Below are 21,908 nucleotides of genomic sequence, written 5' to 3'. Positions count from 1 at the left end.
GCACATGGTCTCTCGCCTGACCTCCTTGCTCCCAGGGAAGCGGTCTCCATGGCTACTGGCCCGACTCCCCCAGTGGCAGACTGTAAATTCCTGCAGGCAGAGCTGAGCGCAGCCCGGGCGGGTGGGAGGGAGTGAGGCAGGAGCAGCAGCAGGAGAAGGCAAATAGAAAGAAAGGGAGAGGGAGAGAGAGAGAGAAAGGGGTGGGGGGAAAGGGCGTTGCTTGGATGGACCTTTCACAGGTCCCCAGCACTAGAGAGCAAGGCACTCTGTGGCTTTTTTTAATCTCTCCCCCTCTTTAACCAAACTGGAGCTGGCTGGGATTCCTTCTTCCAAAAGGAAGCAGCTGAAGGGAGAAGGACGATCAAGTCCACTTAAAAAAGATACCGCGGCGGGTCTGCCTTCCTACTGAAAGTAGCATCAGGGAAACCCAACGGAATCCTGAGCAGATTTGGCCATCCTTTTCTCCTAAAGCGCTTTCTCCAGTATACACCACCAGCAAAGAGTAGACCTCTTTCTCTCTCTCTCTCTCTCTCTCTCTCTCTCTCTCTCTCTTTCTTGGCTTAAAGTTTGCATGCGCTCAGTGCGTTGTTTGAAAGCATCAGAGAAGACCCCCCCCTCTCTTTTCCTGGCCCGACCTTTCTGCATATACAAGCCAATTGTAATGGGGGCCCTGGAGATTGTTGGATTGTACACGCTTTCCTTTCTCCTGTACTCTGGCAACACCATGGCTAAAGCCAGTCAAGGTAAGAAGAATCTCTCTCTCCCCCTCCTATTACCCCAACACTGTATGTATGCATCGTCCCCCGATTTTTAACCCTTTAGTCAGCCAGTGAGATTGGCAAGCATCAGCAAAATACCTAATTTGATGCAGACCTTTTACTGCCACCCTTTAAACTTTTTTTAGTAGCTGTGTTTTGTCGGAGATTCTGTTAAAATTGCTGTTTGGTTGTGGGGGTGGATATTGTAAAAAGTTTCACTCCTCCCATGAGCTAGAAAGGAGGAGATCGTTATCTGTAACCCCTTCCCTGGTTCCTCTTATCTGTTGTGGGATCAATAATGGTTTTAGAAATAATTACCTGTGAAATATTGATGAGACATGCACGTGCATCTTTGTTGAATCCAATGAGTTATTGTACGCTGCGCATATATAGCTTGAGAGCTAGACACAGATATTTGGAGCAAAGAGACATATTTTGCATGTGTCTACCTGCAAGTTGCCTGATTACTTTGTAGTCTCTCTTCATGAAAAAAGCAGATGCACACATGGACAATTATACAGCCTATCTCTTTATAGTTTTCCTTTTGCTGTAATAGTAGCATATCACCTCCAGATGAAATGGATGGAACAGCATGTGATGGACAATATATTAGCCATGTGGCTTGTACCTATTCCCTTTCTCCTAAAAAGTTTTTTTTTTTTTTTTTGAGGGGGAAGCACTCTCAAGGTTACTGTGACATATCTTTAGAAGTATATATTTTTTAATAATGAAAGCAAACACACAATAGATGATAAAGGAAGTCAGACTGGAAAAGTAGAAGAATGTGTTCTTTATAGAGGACAAAATAAAAACAATACTGTAAAGAGAGGACCTGGCTTCATGTAAAGCTGTATGCTTTTAGCTTAAAAAGGAATGCTCAGGCTTTCCTCTCCTCTCTTGATTATCTTTGGTTCATACATTGCTTTCATACCCTTATCACAATATTTATTTATTAAGGCCTTTTGGTTTCAAATTCCATTGAAGCCCTGGCCAGATTTATGCTAAAATAGCAAAGCAAAATTCCATCCTGTAGAGACTTGACGGATACCTTCAGGGGAAGAAGGGGAGGAGAACATGATGTGGAGCTGGGCTAGATTCTTGGTTGGTTAAAAATGAGCAGGTTAAAAACAGCCACTGCCTCAGTTTCCAGTAGAAGAGATCTGAAATGACATTTCAGTGGAACAATGCTGACTTCCATCAGTACAAAGTTACTAACCTATCTAAATCAATATCAATAACTTAAACTTCTTATACATAGCGTGTATTTTTGTGATACTTTAAGTTGTCTGTTGTTGTTTCTGTTTTCTGTACACTGCTTAGAGATATACTTAATATATTAAGTAGTATAAAAAACAAATAATAATAATAAAAGTCAATACATTGGCTGGGGATCCTGACCATTTTTCTTTCTTCTTTTTTTTTAAAATTATTCCTGATGTATTGAGGTCATTCTATTTCAAAATACCCAGAAAAGTAGCTCATCTTGCAAGACGTGTACATTGATTATGTTGCTACCACACTTGCTGCTGTTCATGAGAACGATATTTTCTTGGGGAGGAGTGAGCGATAGTCACACACAAAAAGTTTGAACTTGAGGCACTTTGTCCTCTCCGTTCTTCTGGAAACCGTTGTGATTATGAATCAAAATGGCACGCTTTCCCTAAACCCTCAAAAGAAGGAGAGATCCAAGTGTGGTGCATGCACACTGCCTTTCCAGTGTCGCCAAATGTTGGCAGTAGAGAGCAACTGGTGGGGTTGGGAGTGAAGCTGACAGCACAATCCTATATATGTCCGCTCATAAGTGAGTCTCGTTCGAGTGCAATGGGACTTACTCCCAGGTAAGTGGGTCTAGGATTTCAGCCTAAAGGAACCAAGCTGTTTGCATCTCTGTGGTCCGAGGCCAAAACAAGGGTGAACTCAAGCAGAGGTGCTGCAGTGACTGGTTCCAGAGATTGCTCCGTACTGCCCTGTTCCTCAGATCTGCAGGCTGGAACAATGCTTCTGAGCATGTGTGACCTACTGGATCAGAAACTGAGGATCAACCAGATTGATGCCCATCCATGCCGCTGCAGTTTGCCTACCCTGCTTGCAGTGGTACCTGCATTTGGATATGCAGCCCTGCGGATCTCTGTGCGCAGATCTCTTAGCTGAATGGGGTGAGAGTGTGTGGATGTTGTGGATGTGGGGAGGCAGGGGGGGAAAGGAAGCAACATTTCCTTCTCTTTGCTCTGTCCCTTTTTCTTCCAGTTCCACAACTTTCTGTATGTGAGATCCACCCTTAAGATTTAAAACTTTAAGAACATGATTAATTTAGAGTAAAAGAGGAGGTAAGAAAAAAGGTGTCAGGGGAAAAAAGTGGTTTACACTTGAGCTGAATAATATACTTAGGAAGCATGTTTATTTTTTCTACCTACATTGTTGTGCAACAGCTGGGCACTGTGGCTCTTACGAAAGGTTTGCCCACTACCTTCAAGAATCAGAGAGTGGGGGCCCCAGGGCCATACCTGGCCTCATGCAGATTGCTGGCTCCATGGCTCAAAAGAGGATATGGAAGAAGCAGTGCCTCTGGCTATGAAACGTGGCGGCTATGAAACTTTGAGGGATGGGGTGGGGAAGAGGCTGGTCTATCCCTCACCCTCCGACCATCAAATTGGCCCTCATCCATTGCTGAGCAGGCTTTCAAATTATAAATCTGTCCAGCTTCCACCTGTCTACTGCCCAGTCACAGCATTGCTGTAGGCATTACAGCTATATGTTACAGGGTTTGCCTACATTTTAATAAACAATCTAAAACAACAATGATTCTTGCATTTGTTTGGCTCACAGATTTATTTGGAATATTAGACTGCTCCTTGCTGACATTCTTAATAACATTATGAATTTCCCACTGGTTGTTTAGTCTGAAAGAAACAGCTTTATTTCAATCATTCTCCAGCACTCTTTCAAGAGAAGCCAGGGGATACAAGAATGGTTGGATCGCTACTAAACTTGCTGGGTCAGTTTTGGAATGGTGGGCAGAATTATATAAACCCACGTAATCTGGATTTCATAAACAGACAACAAAAGATGGTAACAAAGAATTGTAAGTGTTGAATGTCCAGCACATTCTGTTTCCATTTCATAAACTTGGAGGCAAAGTGCTCAGAAAGTGGGATTTTGTGTGGCTGTTCACAGATGTAGAAAAGCAGAAGGACTGGCTAAAAGACGAGGCAGTGCTTCAGCCTCGTGGCCAGAAAAATCTGTAAAATGTTTGGGGGTGGTTTTATTCATGCTTAATGTGCAAACTTTGACAATTCAAATAGGTTGCAACTGAACCCAAACTGACAAATCATGTAGACTGGCACTCCTTTGCAGTAAGTGGATTTTATCTTACTAGGCCAGGCTTCATCTGGAAGTGAGTATAGTGATGATAACATTTCTACTAACGTTGGAGTCGATATGCTTTGGCAAACATGGATGGGGAGAAATATCTCATGTTCATGGTTTCTGTTGTTTACATCAGTGAAGCCTGCCAGCGGAGTTTTGCCTTTGTGAGAGGCTCATCTATCAAATCCTCTCTGTTCTGAAAGTAGGGCCACTTGGGCAGATTTTTGCCCAGCATTCTCTCTGATGACAGACTTAGAACACACCCACCAGGTTCCTGTGATGTTCTGGTACCTGTCAACCCATCTTCTGGGAATGACTAATTCAGATAGTTAGAAGTTTGCTTCTAACATTGTGGTGTTAAGGTAGTGGATGGGGATGGATGACTCGCTTCATATCTGGAATACCCATCCATTACAGCTCACCACCTGATCACCATTTTGTCTCCCTTATTGGGCTAGGCTGGATCCCGTTTTATCTTTGTGAAAATAGGCAGTGGTAAGATACACAACTAATTCAACTCAGTGCTTATCTTCTCAAAGCATTCTGCTCCTTTAGATCTTCTTCAAATCAGGAAGTCCAGTGACAACCTCCCTGTGTTCAGAAACAGATAACAATGCATTGGGTTAACCCTTTGGCCCAGAGTTCAAAAAGAACATTTTCTGCTAACAATTTTTAAATGCACCTTTGTACATGCTAGTTAGCATATAAATCCTTCTGGTGCCAAAAGCAGTGAAGCTAAATGAGATTTTGGAAGATCTAGTGAGAATTAGATATGGTAAGCCAGTAACTCAAATAAATTGTTAATGCACTGTTAAAATCATTAATTTGGCTATGCTAAAATCTTAATATTCCTGTGGATTGTGTTTCAATGGAATTGAAGGGACTCTGCCTCCCATTACAATTTATACCTTCCCAGAGGCAATGGTGCAGAGTATGATTATGAGAAGGCTGATGCAGAGCATTGATGGATTTGGGAGATAATGGGTTGGGTTCTTTTAAAGTCAGAAAGCACCTGCAGGGCCTCAAACAAGGGATTTTTTTAAAGAATATAATTCACTTGATTGCAGATACATCATGATCTACTCCTCCCCCCTCCCATCTCACCACCTCTTACTGTAACTCATGGCTAGGCAAACTAAGGCCCGGGGCCGGATCCAGCCCAATCGCCTTCTTACTCCGGCCCGCAGATGGTCCAGGAATCAGCGTTTTTACACGAGTAGAATGTGTCCTTTTATTTTAAATGCATCTCTGGGTTATTTGTGGGGCATAGGAATTTGTTCTTTTCTTTTTTTTCAAAATATAGTCTGCCCCGCCACAAGTTCTGAGGGACAGTGGACCGGCCCCCTGCTGAAAAAGTTTGCTGACCCCTGCTGTAACCTCTCTCCCCCCACATCCCCTTTATCTCCTCCTCCTGCTTATTCACTCAGAAAATCATATGGGATGATGATAATCTTCCGCACCCCTGAAATATAAAACCGTAAACATTTCAACATGAAGCAGTTCAAAGAAGAACTTTGATTGAAGACGTCTAACATGCCTGTACTTAGATTTGACAGGGGGAGGGGGCTGGGAAAGGGGCTGAAAGTCTTTTTTTGTAACACCGAAACGTTCAGACACCTCGAATCATCCTATCCTGAGGGGCATTACTGTCTCCCAAGTGTAAGGGTTATATTGTTTTGACTACCACCACCACCACACACAAAAAAGAGGCACACTGGAGTAATCTACATAGGAAAATATTCCAGAATAATTTTAACCTTCGTTTTCAAAGTTATAAGTCCCCAGAGAGGCTTAGGAGAAGCTTACGATGATGGTAAATAAAGTGTACTCTGTCTGCACAATCTTAAAACTAGCCTCAGTGTGCTGGCTTCTCTTCAGCTTACGCTGCAAACATCATGGGCTTCTTTTCCATCCTCAAGCTCTTGCAACTCTCGCTTTATCCAACTGAGTGTTAATACGTTAAGGATAGTTTTAATTAGTGAAAAACAGCACGCAGAAAAGTGCAGGTTTCTATCTTTGTGGAGGTGGGGGTGGAGAGAAGGTAGCTTATTAGCTTTTATGATTAATGTGTCATCAATTTATGTAGAAATTTAATGATGCAAGACCCTAGCTGTAAGTTAGCATGTTAATGGCTGTCCCCCCCCCCCCCCATATGCAGACTTAAGTATATGCAGTAATCACTAATCCTAATGTTTTTCCAGGACAGATCATAGCAGAGGTGCCAGAGGTGTGAGGGTGATTCGGAGGGCCTGGCTTCACACTTGCGACACTACATGCATGCATGGTGCAGAGAAGCTTGGGGGTGCTAAACATGGCAGTAGTGCAGCTTCATTGGCTGGCAGCACCTCTTGCAGGTCCTCCTGCTGCCACCACCAGCTAGGACCTGCTTCCCTTCTCCTTCCCCTCCGTGGCAGAAGAAGGAGTAGGAGAAGGAGTTGGCCACTTAAGCTCCCCCAAAATATTGAGGGGTCAAAAGGTTTGGGCCCCCAGGAATTGGCATCCCTGGACCATAGAAAAACAGTTTGAGGCCTTTCTTAAAACCAAACTTGCATCTTAGGGAAGACAACAGTAATTTAACACAATATGTGAAGGAAATATAAGTTTTAGGGAGGCATTTGATTTTGCACAGTGTTAAATCAGAGGAGTACAATCTGATTGTAAAAAAGCAGCAAGAGACACAGGACGCTTCCAGACATTTTTCAGGGGGGATTTAGTCATATATAAGGACATTCATGTTCCACGATTATAGTTGATTGGAAGGTCTTGTGCCACAAACCTACTTCCTCCAAAGAGCAGCCGTTTTGTGATAAGGAAAATGAGGAGAAAACGCACTGGAAAATGGGAGAAAACACTTGGTCTTGATGCAATGTCATCTAACCTCTTTGCAAACAAATCGGGATGAATCCACAAACAGGTTGTCTGGAAGCACCCAGGGAGTAGACAGCAAGTTTTGAACACAGAAAGTTCTGTCAGATGCTTCATTTTTAATATTTGGCCCCAGCAGACCTCAGGAGAGTTCAGAACCTGCTCCTCTCTGTTCCCGTGACTTTATCAGTTCAAACTGACTTTATCAGGTCCAAGAAAGCAGTGGGAGCTTCATTTAATGACTGGTTATTCAGAGGAATGCAGATGAGAGTGAAATTAGCTCACTGAGTCCTCTTAATGGTAGGAAAAAACTATACATCACATATTTTATGAACTTCAAAGACATGCCAACCATATAATGTTGTCTCATGATTTATGTTTACAAGGTCTGCTATCTTAGTGTAATCATACAGTATAATTACTTTTCCTTGCTTAATGTGCCTAACAAGAAGGCATGTATCAACACAATGCATTATGATTCAGCCTTTCAGCAAAATGCTCCATTTATGAATGTGGACAGGACACCTTTGGGGAGAATCATATGTTGGGGACTTGTATGGATCAGTTAATTATGTACTGGGCTTTGGTCTGTTTTCTGAGCCTTTGTTTCACTGTTCTGTAGGTGGAGTTATGGCGCTCCATTGTGTGGATGATACTTATTTAGTGGACCCACCTTCTCTCCCATGAACTTGGAACCTTGCAGACTTCTCACATTTTATGTTTTCTTCTGTCTAAATCAGCAAACTGGTTTGAGCAAGTCCTCCAAACAGTGGTTTCCAATCCTGGTTTGGAGGGCTCATCCAAACCATAGTCTGCTGGTCCAGACAAAACACCCAAGTGTGTTTTGAGTGTTTAATACACTGAGTAATGTATTACGAGGGGAGAAGAGAGTGCTTGAGCCACGTGGTACAGCGAGGTAATTTTAATCCCAGGACTTAATGGTTTTATTGGGGCGGCGGCAAAGGCTTTGAATAGCCATGTTCAGTTGTGAAATTAACATTTTCCCCACCACTACTCCATGCTTTATAACTGCTTCAGCAGTCCTGATGTGTTAGAGCAGAAAACAGGTTGCCACAGCCCTGTTAAAAAGAAATAATCTGAGCATGCGCAGTTTCACATTTTAAACTCACTTAAATCATAGCCCAGTCATGGCTACAGGAATACGTGGGGCTGGCTTCTGCTATCCTGATGCTAAACACATTTACTTTGGAATAAGCACAATATAAAGTACAAATAATAAAATGAGTACTTGTAACTATGTACATGCCTGGCTGGTTGCCCCTTAAGTTTTTTATAGTAGAAAATGACACCCCTGAGGTCCAGCCTAGCTGTAGCACTGCTTCAGCCCTCAGTGTATTTGGTCAGTTGTCTGAATGCTTTCAATGTGTCAAGCATGGTTTGGAGGACATAGTTGCTTCGTTTGGCACTCGCCACTGAACATTGCTAATAGAAAGAAGGGTACGATTAAATGACTACTTAAATCAGGGGTAGGCAACCTAAGGCCCGTGGGCAGGATGTGACCCAATTACCTTCTCTCTCTCTTTTTTTCCAATTTTTTTTATTGATTTTCCAAAATTTTAAATAAACATACATCTTAACTGTACTTAATCCAATCTTAGTGACATTGTTAAATGACTTCCTCGAATCCCGCTGGTTGAGTTTCATTGTATATCATTGTAACAGTTTTCCAAAACCAATTTTCTCATAAAATTAACTTAGTCACTTATCATCTTTCTTCCTTTTCATTTTAACTTTAAACATACTATTCTTTAACATTACATATTTAAATCCTAAGCCTATCTGGTATTTGCAAATTTTTCCAATTAAGTTATCTTATCATATTTAACTAAATAGTCTTTGAATTTCATCCAATCGTCCTGGTACTCCTCCTCCTCCTGGTCGCGGACTCTTCCAGTCAAGTCGGCTAGCTCCGAAAAGTCCATCATCTTCATCTGCCATTGGCCCAATCACCTTCTCAATCTGACCTGCAGACGGTCTGGGAATCAGCATGTTTTTACATGAGTAGACTGTGTCCTTTTATTTAAAATGCATCTCTGGGTTGTTTGTGGGGCCTGCCTCGTGTTTTTATTTGAGTAGAATGTGTGCTTTTATTTAGAATGCATCTCTGGGTTATTTGTGGGGCATAGGAATTTGTTCATTTTCCCCGCTCCAAAATACAGTCCGGCACACCACATGGTCTGAGGGACGGTGGACCGGCCCATGGCTGAAAAAGGTTGCTGACCCCTGACCTAGATATATGTTTTGGCTGTTGTGATTCCCTATTCCCATTTGGTAAGGGGGGCAAAAAGACTATCCCCAGCCAGTACGGCCAATGGTTGGAAAAAGCTGGAGTGTAGTAGAATGTTGGGGACTAGCTGTTGTATATACAGATGATTTTGCTGAAAATCTGCCACAGAATGCCAGGTTCTTTGTGGATGCCCCACAAATGCCTCCTCCAGCTCTTTCAAGCCATCTTAGGAGGGAGACGAGAGTTCCAGCATTTCTGACACCCCTTTTCATCTTCTTCCAGACAAAGCAATGCGTTGTCTTCTGACCAGGCTCCTTAAGTGCAATACAAATTGCCTTAGCTCCTTCGTCTTCTCCCTTGCTGTTCTCTGAGCTAAACAAACTGTACCACAGTGTCTGAGGTGGTTATTAGTGCGCTGGTAAAGAAAAAAGAAAAAAAAGGGGGGGCTGCTGAAGTTATAAAGCTTTAATTTGGCCTTAACTCAAGTGGAAACTCTGCAAGACTGCCAACAGCTACACATACACATTCACTAAATATATATTTTTTAATCCTGTTAGTGTACATTATATTAAATTAAATAATAAAAGTTGCTTTTAAAACCTATGAAGTTCTTTGGGACTGAAGAAAATAATGATTTTTTTTTGTTTAATTTTCTATTTTTATTAGCTGCCCAGTTCCCATCTCCCCCCCCCCCCGACTTTACAATAATTGACTAGAACTTTAAACATAAAACACAGGAATTAAATACCTGGAGGGGAAAGTAGTGTGTCCGTATGCAAATTCTAGGTATTTCATACTCATTTAAGAGAGTTGACAAGCATGTGAAGTGGGATAATTCTTTTCTGTCTGCCTATGTAAAGAAAATAATATATAAATCCTGCCTTGGCGGGGGACAGTCACTGATAGCGTGAACTGGGGTTCCTCCAGTTTCATCATAGGTGAAGCAACTTGACCACTCCTCCAGAAACATCCCTCTTAAACTGCTAACAAGAAGGACCAAATAATTTTACTCTTCTGCAGAAGTGTTTGTTTAATATGGCCATGTATATAGTATTATAATAATCTGTGTGGGGGTAATATTGTGTGTGTTTGTAATGTTGTAAGTAGGCAGCATTTGGATTAGAGAAGCCAAGGGCCAGAGACTTAATGGGAGAATATCAATGACTTCTGGTCATGGTAGGTACATGCTGAGTTGCTGTGCCCCTAAAAACCAATTGCTGAGGAACAGCGGCAGTGAGCAATTATTATCCTCTGTGTGTGCTCCCAGGGGAACCCAGTTTGCCAGCCTGGGAGACACCATGATGAACTAGATAGGTTTTTGGTCCTCTTCTGTTCTTAGTGGGCATTCACATGTGTGAATGCATATCCCCCCTTTCTTTCTACTTCAGTAATCTGGTTTGAGAGCAAGGATGGGGGACCTCAAGCTCCAGGACCAAATGTGGCCCCCTAGGCCTCTCTGTCTGGCCCTTGGGGACTCTCCCTGGGCTGCATCCATTGCTGATTCTATTCTGTGTTCTCCTTGAGTGCTTTTGCCTAGCTCCACCCACTTTTGCCTCTGCCCCTACCTACCAGCGACATGCATCCCCAGAAAGTTACCGTACCTGTGAGGGATTGAAGAAGGTTGTGTTACCTGAGATACAGTGCTGTCAGCACTGGAAAGCAGAGGGCCAATTGACGCAACTTGGGGCAGATCCAAACAATACATTCAAAGCACATCCAACACACTTATAAAACACATGACTTCCCCCCAAAGAATCCTGGGAAGTGTAGTCCGCCCCCGCCCCCCGGGAACTACCGTTTCCAGTACTGTAACAAACTACAGCCCCCAGGATTCTTTGGGGGAAGTAATGCACTTCGAAAGTGCTTTAAAAGTGTGGTGTGGATCTGCCTCAAGTTGGTATGCTGTGAGTATGGATTGAGTGGATCCGATCCATGGAGTATTCAGCACTTGCAGAAGCGGTTGTGTGATTGCTTCAGCATATTGCTGAACCTGCTGCTCTCAACCCATATTCATTTTGTGACTGCTTAGCTGACAAATCACTTAACTGCTTTAGCTTGTGCCAAATTGTTGTTGGATCCATTCAATTAATGCACATTTTTAGCACTACGAGTTTGAGCCCTTAGTAGCAGTAGCAGCATAGCTACTGCAGCCCAATAATTTTAGTCACACAACAATCTCCTAAGAAATCGTTACCTCACAGAAGGGAACAGGATCTTCAGGGCAAGGGCTGTGGGTGTAGAGCGCTGGTTGAATAATAAGTTCAGAATTCTTCCCGAAGGTAAGAACAGCAGTGTAATCACATGCGACAGAAAAGAAAAGTGCAGTGGGAGCCACCAAATGAAAATTTAAAAAACTGTTTGTTGAAACTTCCTTGTATGAGCTTCCAGTGTGCTTTACAAGGGCACCCACAGAGCTCATATCACATGTGAGAAGGCCTGTTTCAATTGGCAGTACACAGGGGCAGAACTAGGCTTTATTTCACCCAGATCAAAGACCGAGTTTGGCACTCCCAAATGCACATTTGCGCACGCACACACTGGCTAAAAACCTCAATGGCGCCCCTCTGGAGGCTTCACCCGAGGCAAAGAACCCAGCTTAAACCCTCCCCCTGCCCTGTAGCTATGACACTGCAGTACATACATAGGTAAAAATCAGATTATGAACAATTGCAAATTGAGCAATATATGCAGCCATCGGTATAGTGGCCACTTAAACCATAGTCACAAAGATAGGACTGTCATAGATAAGCTAGTCATGTGTGGTGGCGCCACATATAATTGCAGTGATTTCAATGATGTGCCAAGTCAAATTAATCTCTCTCCAGACTTGCTGTGGCCCAATTGAAATTACCGCTGCTGTTTGAGGAATCTCTTAGCGTAAAAAGCTTAACATGTGATTGCAGCTCGTGTGCATGGCTACAGGGAAGAAACCTTTGACGTCTATTTTTTTTATAAAAAATCATAGAATTTCTCCAGTTACAGAGATGGTCCATCTCACCAGGGTGCTGTTGCACACTCCCCGGCTAACAACAACCCTGTTGATGTGTTAAATGTCCTAAATAAAGTGCCCCATTCTTCTTCTTTTTTTAAGAGAACTTCACAGCCATACAAGTATATAGTCCAGGACTGGTGTGCTGTAATTTTATTTGCTTGGTGTTACACTTGTTTTCCTAGTTTTTAGACTCCTAGTTTTATTCATATTGGGATGGCTGTATGTTTAAAGTACACAGAGTTCCAGAGAGTCTCTGTCCTAAGTTTGGTTTTCCAAAGGCAGCCAAGGTAGGAAGGATCAAGTGGGGAAAAGAACATTTCTTCCGCTTAGGTAACTCATTCCACAAATGAACACTCCATTGATTTTTTGGGGTGTGTATGTGTGTCAAATGTAGTTCTAGGTTTTTATCATCATCAAAAACATTGCATTTTAAGTACTCAGTGACCCAAGGTACAAATGCCACTGAGAAAGTATTTTTACTGCAGTACTTCTATGACTCAGTACACTAAGACAAAACCTAGAGCCACCCTACCTTTGACACAGTGGAGATAACTGTTGAAGTTTGGTGTTCAGTCAAGATAAGCACAAACCTTGTAGCATCCTGATGAAATAATAATAAGACATACCACAAGGACTGCCTCTGCCTATATGAACTGACCCAGACCTTGTGATCATCACCTGGGGCCCTTCTTTGTGTGCCTCCTCTGCAAGAGGTCGGGAGGAATGGGCCTTTTCTGCAGTGGCTCCCCACTTGTGGAATACTCTCCCCAGAGAGGCTTGCCTGGTGCCTTGGTTTCATATACCGTACTTTTCGCTCCATTGGACGCAGTTTTTCCCCTCCAAAAACTGAGGGGAAATGTGTGTGCGTCCTATGGAGCGTATGCAGGGAGAGGCTGCACGGGGCTATGGCTTCTTTAGCTCCATGCAGCCTCTCCCGGCAGGGAGGGATTGCGCGGGGCTAAAGAGGAAGCCAAAGCAGCCAGCGGGATCCATCCCGCTCGCTGCCTTGGCTTGTTCCATAGCCGTACGCAACCCCTCCGGCAGAGAGAGGCTGCACGGGGCTATGGCTTCTTTAGCTCCACGCAGCCTCTCCCGGCAGGGAGAGATTGCGCGGGGCTAAAGAGGAAGCCAAAGCAGCCAGCGGGATCCATCCCGTTCGCTGCCTTGGCTTGTTCCATAGCCGCACGCAACCCCTCCGGCAGGGAGAGGTTGTGCGCAGCCTGTACGCTGCTCTTTGGGGCTGGGGGGGGGAAAAGATTTTTTAAAATTGATTTCCCCGTCTAAAAACTAGGTGCGCCCTATGGTCTGGTGTGCCCTATGGTGTGAAAAATATGGTACTTAGGCACCAGGCAAAAGCATTCCTCTTCTTCCAGGCCTCTGGGTAATTGAATAAATCTATGAACTTTAAAACTTTTCTGGGGGGTTGGGAGTGTTAGTGTTTTGGTTTTTTGATGTGTTTTTGTGGTTTTTGTGGTTTTTGTGTTTTTGTGTAAAACATCCCGTGATGCAGCTGTAGTATGCCAGAGAGAGGAAAGGCCCCTTTGCAAGGTGGCCAGAGGGCTTTCTGCCCCATCGCAATATTGTTGTTGGAGGAGTGGTTCTCCTTCTCTCAGCCCAGTGCTGTGAAGGGGAGGAGAACCAGTTTCTCTGCTCTTCAGACACCAGCCTCTGAAGAACAGGGAAAGCAGTTTTCCTCTGAAGAGCAGCTAAGCTATTTGGATGTCTGAGGGTCTGGTAGTTTGCCATGGATTGCAATATCCTACTAGCTTTGCAGTTGCAAGCCTCGGAAGTTGCCAACAAATCAGAAGAGCCTGTGAAATCCAATTGTTAACACATAAACTTAGCTTTTGGGGGGAATAGATGCTCTTTCATGACTTTTATAATGTTTCCCTTAACGTTTCCCTTAGCCAATGTCCCTAGAAGTCCCTAGAATATAGAAACATAGTCATATTGGAAGCAGCCTGATACTGAGTCATCTACCTCAGTATTTTTAAAGCTGACTGGCGTTACGGTTTCACACATGGGACATCTCTAGCCCTATGTTGGGGATTAAACCCAAAACCTTCTGCTGCAAGACAGATGCTCTAGCCCTAAACTACAGCCCTCCTTGGTCAGAATGGCACAGCAGTTATGCTTACTGCCCTCTATGGCCCTTCAAAAGAGAAGGAAAAGGTTACCCAAAGTTAAATATTCCTTTGCAGACGGATGCAATGCCAAATTATTAAGGCCAGCCGATTCCAGGACTTCTGTCTTTGCTGAATTGCCCTTTGAATGTGAAGCAATTTAAATGCATCTTGGCAAGCCCCTGCGGTGAGATCAGGCTTGCTGTTGCCCAGGGCTCTGGTACCTGCACCTAGAATTACTCAGCACCAGCGGTGATTTGCTGGGGGACAAGTTGCTATTGTTTATGCCAAGGCCTTTGCCAAAGTCTGCAGAAGCCCTAAATCTGACTTGGGCCAGAAAATGGAGCCTGTGGCTACATGTGGGCAGCAGCAACCGCTTTGAAGCGGAAGGAAAGGGTTAGGGGGTGCTGCATATCCTGCTGTGAGCATTTAGTATTTAACTTATGAACCCTCAACCACAGCCTCACTCGTGGGTAACTGGCCTAATATCTCCAAGGGTCTGGAGCCGCTCCCATTTTGTGGCACGCTCTCTATGAACCCCTAGTCTCATTTAGGAAAATGTGGTCACAGAGTTTTCTGTATGGTCTTGTTTGGAAGGCTGGGTTTTATTCCCAGGAGTTAGAAAATATGACTCAAAGTAGAATTTACTTTCTTGAGGGCTGTTGCCATTTCCCCCCCTCATCCGTTTTATTTGCACACATTTTAAATGTGAAAAATGATGTCATTACAGGTGTGTCGGGTATATCTCTGGTTGCATGTATATGTAGATTTGAATAGAAGCAAGCTTCTTACACCAGAATGTTTCAGAGGAAGAGAGAAGTCTTATTATTTTACTATGAGTTGCCAGTATCCCAGATCCATAAATCTGGAAAGCATAATTGGGTCTCCTGCAAAGCAGATACAAGCGCACATTGCCAAATGATGTTTAATGTAACATGTAGTTTTGGACCACAGGCTTAGATCTCAAGTAGTGTTAAGTCTCTCATTCTATTAGTGCAGTGATTTACCCGTGCAGAACTGAGCTCCCCGCCTCTCCCTTTCCCGCACTTCTGAATCTGTTCTGTGGTTTCTCCCAACCCTCCAAAGCAGATTTGGGGAGGGTATGGGTGGAGGTGGTGAAGGGTGGCAAGTCCCATTGCACAAGGGTAAATCCTTGCACTAATGGAATAAGGACTAGGACTGCTTTGTCAGAGGTCATGGCTATCTGTTCTCTCATGAATGAGGAATTTGTGCTTTGCAATACATTAGGCCTAACAATGGAAAACTAATAAATGACTTGTACCATTTCCTTCAGCACCTTCTGGTGCTACCCTCTTTGTCTTTTCTGACTGGGGGCTGAGTTTCCCTCAACTACCATCTTGCTCACTCTGAAAATTTGGTTGGTAGTGGGGTGAATTAATAATACAGACCCCACCCTTTGATGCAAAAACATTTCCAATGTGGCTTACAAAACTTGTGATATGCACATGGCTGTGCTCATACACACGTGCCTCTCTTATTCCGTAGTGAGCACACTGCACATTCTGGGTCCTATGTACATCTCTGTGCTAAACACAGCACTACACTGTGCCAGTCATGCAAAGAAATCTGCTGTGTGGTGGTGTTTCTAAGTTTGTAGTTTAAGAAAGAACCCCACTCTCCCGAGCACACACAATTATTCAGATACATACAATTAGTTCTACTTCAAATAAATGTGTATTTCCATATGTCCCTGTGAGTTTCTGGTGGTCTGTATCCATGTTCTTTTGTAGTTTCATAGGAAGTAAAGCTAAACCAAGTTTTATAAAACTTTGTATTGTTTCTTTGGATTCGAACTTTCTTAGCTAGCTTTTCCATTAATATCAAGTCCCATATGTGTATAAACCACATTTCAGACAAATCAGTGTTTAGAGTTCTCCATTGTCGATCAATTGCAAGGTGTGTTGCCATCATGAGGTAAGTTATGAGGTACTTCTGGGTGAGTTCCTGGGCACCTGCTGATTAAATGGAAAGAAGAACAGTCTTTGGGTCTGTTTGAGCTTTGGTAAGTTCTGTTTCCCAAAAAACATAACCCAAAAGTCTGTATACTCAGGGGCAGGATCACCAGTCTACTGCTGGGATCGGCGATCTGCATGTCCCGTGGATGCCCACAAGAGGGCATTTGCTTGGGACAAACCCAGGTTTAAAAAAATAGGCCTGTCACATCTAATTTTAAGTCGCTGGGATTTAAGTGCAGTTTTTTTCAGTTCTACCATAATCTTCCTACAACTTGTAACATTTTAGTTGGCCTTCATAAAATCATTATCCTAATGTGGTTTTTGGTATCCCCCTCCCCCCAAGTATGTTACCCAGGTGCCCAGTCTTGTTGGTGCCCCAATCTTTCCCCTTCCCTACTTGACTCCTTTAGCTTCATTCTACAAGTGACGGTGTGAAGCATGAGGCTTTGACAAGCACAACAGAGGGAGCAAACAGTGGCATAAGCCATCCATCCATCCTCATTAATAGGAGACAGACTTGCTCTCACTGTCTGGGAGGAGTAAGAGCTCTGGATGCATGCAAATGCCTCTGTTCACTCATTGTGAACACACACTGCAATTGGACCACCAGATAGCCCTGTTGAGAAAGAAGCAGAACACCTCCATCTGTAATTAACAGCTATTTGCATTATTTAAGGATAGGATTCTCAGTCTCCATTTTGCACTGAGAAAACTGTTGCCACTCCACAGCCAATAGAACTACACAGCTCATGATGCTACCTCAGCAAACATCATACCACTCTACCTGGTTGTTAAAACCAACACCATCCATCCTCCTCTTGGCTAGCTGACATCAACACTAACAAAATTAACCTTTCAGTTGCACATTAACCCTCTCTGCTGTTGTACTTCCAACACCTCAGTGTAAGGATGAACAAGCTCATTAAAGTCTGGCTTATCTCGGGTCTCAGAGATAGCATTCAGGGGGAAGATTATGTGTGCCTTCTCAGGGCTCTTAGGATTTCAGGTCAAGTCTAGAACACATCAGTTTTGAGTGTTGATAATTGCACGTTTTAGCCAGTATAGTTTTACAACCTAAGTACTGATCCAGGAAATGCAATAAAGGAAACTAAAATAAATCCCTACTTCAGCATCACTTGTGAAAACAGCCTTCCTTGATTTAAAGAAGCTGAGATTTTCATTCGGTGATTAGTTTTGGCTTTCGTATGTGTGGTGAAATAAGGAAACTTGGCAATGCCAAGCGTCACCCCATGCCAGTTTAGCAATCTAGTCATGTTATCAGGCCAAATTACAATAGCACAATGCTCCTTTACCACAAGACAAGGAAGTGAGGCTCTCAACAAAAAGTTGGATTCAGCTTTCCTCTCCCTGTTGTAAATCTTTTCATGTCTCCTGTGGTTTGGGTCAGATTGTAATTCTTGATTGATGACCCAGGGATGTGGTGGTTACCCTGGGCTGTGGTTAATGTAAAATAACAAATATGAATACATTGTGTAAATGTTTATATAGCACATATGTATGTACTGCCTTGCTGATGCAAATTTAAGCTTCCTAGTAAAACATACTGGAAATATGAGAATAATAGTGGGGGGAGTGCATTATTACATGTAGGGGTTTCTCCTGCTTGATATGTGACCTTTTTCATAGCATACAGCAGTTTACGGAAGCTATTTTTGCAGCTCTTCCTAGTGCAAAAAGTCAAACCTAGAACTGTGCTCTGGGTTCCTCGTGTTGGACAATAGGCTTGCCTTTTAACATCTAGTGAAGTTTGTTCTTGCAGTGACTATTCCTGCCTGCAGGGGTGAGGGACCAATTCTAATGGTCCACCCCCAGACACTGATGCGCTCCGATGGGTTTCTTCTGATGGCTCTGGATGGACTTCCCAATGTATCGAGACCCTGGTGGTGGAGAGGGTTGTGATAGAACAACTGCAGGTGTTTCCAGGTGACACTGATTACCTAGATCCACTCCGGTCTGGGTTCTGGATTGTTTTTAGGAATGAATCCACCTCTGTTGCTCTGGTGGAGGACCTTTATTCAGAGAGAGGGTCAGGGAGAGTGAAACCTAGTCTCTCAGTAGCTTTCAGTATCATGGACCTTGGTTTCCTCCTGGACCAGCATTAAGGATGGGTATCAGAAACACTGTATTGGAGTAGGTCTATTTCCCACCTGCATGGTCGTGTCCAAGAAGTAGCCTTGGGGGAGTGCACTTTGGTTCCCTGGCACTTGTGCTACGTTCCACAGGGCACTATTTTGTCCCCAATGCTCTTTAACATCTACATGGAGCTGTTGCCATTAGGATTTTTGGACCATGATGTTGTTAGTATGCTGAAAACATGTGGCTCCATAACGTCTGAATCTGGGAAGCCTGTATTAGCAGTATAATTGGTGCTAGATGGGTGCCTGAATGCGGTGGTGGACTGGATGAGGGTCAATAAACTGAATTTGAATTTTGGGAGGACAGATGCTTTGTGGGTAGAAAAACAGAAGTGTAGATTTGGAAGGGACCATGAGGGTTATCTAGTCCAACACCCAGCAATGTAGTAATCTCAACTAAAGCATCCATGGCAGATGACCATCCAACCTCTGCTTGAAAATCTCCAGTGAAGGAAAGTAGGTGGCCGCCAAGTCTGGATGATAGGCCAATTGCCTGTTTTGCTTTGTTCTGTTCTGGTATGCCAGCTGTAGCTATATTTGGAGCAGGATAGCCAGACTGCTTTAGTCCATGTGTTGGTAACCTTGAGACTGGATTACTGCAATGCATTGGATGTGGGGGCTGCCCTTGAGCCCGGTCTGGAAACTCCAGTTAGTATAGATTGCAGTGGCTGAACTGCTGATGAGGGCATGAGACATCTCTGCTTAAAAAAACTGCATTGGCTGCTCATATGCTGCTGGGCTAGGTTCAAAGTTTCTCTATTAATATACAAAGCTCTGAACAAGTTGGGTCCAAGGTGCCTTAAGGACCACCTGAGCCTAGGGGCAGCACAACCCGTTCTGCTGCCTGAGGCAAAATGAGAATGTGCTGCTCCACTATCCAGGTAAGGGAATCTGTGGTGAAGGTGTGTCAGTGCCCACAAAGCGGTGGTGGCTTCCAGCGAGATCTCGCAATATTCTAATGAGATCTCACAAGACCTTGCCAGAAATTGGCACTGCTGCTGGCACTGCTTCTCCACTGATGAGTGCCTGTGGGGGTGACACTTCTTCAACTTCTGTCATCCAAGGTGGCTGCTTCGCCCCACCTCATGCTGGCCCTGCCTGAGCCCTTATATCCCAGCTTGAGCAGTGAGATCTTCTCAAGGGGCACCTTTAATTGTCCCCCATGATTCAGAAACTCATTTGGCTTCAATGAGAAGCCCGGCCTTTAGTATCTCTGGTCCCAAGCTGTGGAATACTCTTCCAGAAGAGTATTGGCAGGCATCTTTGCAACTGATTTTCCAGACATCTCTTGAAGACCATTTTATGCCAATGTTAATATTATTATTAGTATATATTTAGCTATACCCTGCCTTTTCCCCTGACGTACTCAAGGCAAAATTACAGATTAAAACAAGTACCTCTAAAAACATAGAAAAATCAATTATTAAAATGCAGTTAAGCATTGAGAATTGAAACTATATACTTATATAAAATCTGTTTAAAAACATATCAACGATTACAACAAAAATAGTACAGCACCAGCCCCTTAATTAAAAGCAGTCAATTCCTAAAAGCCTGTTGGAACACGAAACTCTTCATCTGCCAGCGGAAGGACAACAAGGAGGAAGCCACTCCAGCTTCTCTAGGCAGGGAGTTCCAAAGTCTGGGAGCAGCCACCAAGAAGGCCCTCTCCTGTGTTCCCACCAAGTGTGCCCGGTGGGACTGAAACACACTTCCCTCCCCCAAATCTCAAAACCTGGGCACGTTTGCATGAGAGAATACGGTCTTTCAGATAGCTTGGACTTAAGCCATATAGGGCAGGGGTCCTCAAACTACGGTACGCAGGCCAGATCTGGCCCGCCAGGGTCCTGAACCCAGCCCACATGGCAATTGCAGAACCCGCCGCTGTCTAAGGTGAAAGGAAGTATGGTGTCCCGTGCATGAGCGTGACCTTAAGCCTTATTGCAAGCAGTATCAGCAACATGGGAGCAGTTGTGAAGCCTGAAGCAGCGGAGGTGGCGGGAGAGCTCAGGACTGTTAATTGTGCAAAGGCAGCCCCAGGGGTCTCCAATGACCTGGCTCCAATCGCGGGTATGGCAAAGGCGCGGGAGCCAAAGCAAGCAGCCTGCGCAGTGGCAACGACCTACCCCAGCCTGGGGCTGCACCCGCTCGCGTTCAGCTGCCCGTGGGAAGCCACTACCTCTGCCGACCCTGCCGTGGTCAACTCCGGGAGCAAGGAGCGCCATCCCGCCCTGCAGGTGAGAGTTTGTGGTGGTGGCAGCAGATTCCCTCCCAGCACCAGCGAGGAAGTATGTGCTCTGACTGCTGACATGTAAGTGAGGCTGAGCAATACAGCAGCAGCTTATCCACTTTGGGTGTGTGTGTGAGTGAGAGAGAGGGAGAGAGAATCATGTTTATCCATCTTTAATTTAGCTATCTGTGGGCAGCTGCCCCCCTCCTCCTAAATCAAGTAAATCAATAAAAATATTAATCCTGCCTCCCCAACATAAAGCCTCCCCTCCCTTCCATAAATCCTGGCTATGTCCATGTACAATTTACAATACAATTTCTTCCTGTTCAGTCCATCCCTACAGCAATGATGTTCATGATATAAAATATATGAGCAGTGTGCATAGGAATTCGTTCATATTTTTTTCAAACTAAAGTGGTACCTCTGGATGCGAATGGGATCCGTTCCAGAGCCCCGTTTGCATCCTGAAGCGAACGTAAGACGTGTCTGTGTGTGTGTGGGTCTTGTTTTGCTGCTTCTGCACATGTGCGTAATGTCATTTTTAGTGTCTGCCCATGCGTGAGCAGTGAAACCCGGAAGTAACGCGTCTGTTACTTTCGGGTCGCTGCGGAGGGCAACCCGAAAATATTTAAGCTGAAGCATATTCATCCTGAGGTATGACTGTATAGTCCGGCCCCCAACAGTGTCCGAGGGACAGTGAACTGGCCCCCTGTTTTAAAAGTTTGAGGACCCTTGATGTAGGGCTTTATAGGTGAAACCCAGCACTTGTGCCCAGAAACAGATGGATGGGCAGTGGAGCTGTTCTAGCAAGGAAGTCATATGTTCCCTATAACCAGCTCCAGTCAACAATCCAGTTGTTTAAACTTTTTCAAGATGAGCTAATCAGTTTTATTATAATTTTTAAATTTTGTATTGTATTTTATGTTTATTGTGCCTGCATATTTTGTTGTACACTTCCTCAATTTTTTATATGAAGGGGAGGTCTTTAAGTAAGCTTATCAATCAATCAAAATCCTGCCAAACAATAGAAATTCAACCTGTGAAGATTTCCTGGGAACATCTTCCCTGTGGCTCACCTGTTGATTTTCTGTTTGCTATGCAGCTTTTTAAATTTTAGGAACTCTGCCAGAGATGGTAACCCTACAGAAGTGAACAAAAGAGGCCATTATAATATTTCGGGCTGCTTTTCTTTAT

The 21,908-nt window shown here is 44.0% G+C and overlaps 1 protein-coding gene across 5 annotated transcripts in view; it reads left to right on the top strand.

Annotated features, from left to right (window-relative positions):
• Nucleotides 1–188: 188 nt before the first annotated feature.
• SCUBE3 (signal peptide, CUB domain and EGF like domain containing 3) overlaps nucleotides 189–21,908 on the top strand; it is a 114,762-nt gene continuing 93,042 nt past the window's right edge. For 3 of the 5 annotated variants that reach the window (XM_081865365.1, XM_081865364.1, XM_081865362.1), the window contains exon 1: nucleotides 190–743. In XM_081865365.1, the coding sequence (XP_081721491.1) occupies nucleotides 572–743 (172 nt within the window). In that variant the 5' untranslated portion in view covers nucleotides 190–571. Of the gene's footprint in view, nucleotides 744–21,908 lie in introns of all 5 variants that reach the window. The other 2 variants (XM_081865363.1, XM_081865366.1) reach the window with 1 other exon arrangement.

Source organism: Podarcis erhardii (genome assembly GCF_964252035.2).
Source record: "Podarcis erhardii genome assembly, chromosome: 6".
In the NCBI taxonomy this organism is placed as follows: Eukaryota; Metazoa; Chordata; class Lepidosauria; order Squamata; family Lacertidae; genus Podarcis; species Podarcis erhardii.
This window is presented reverse-complemented; position numbering and strand designations above follow the sequence as displayed.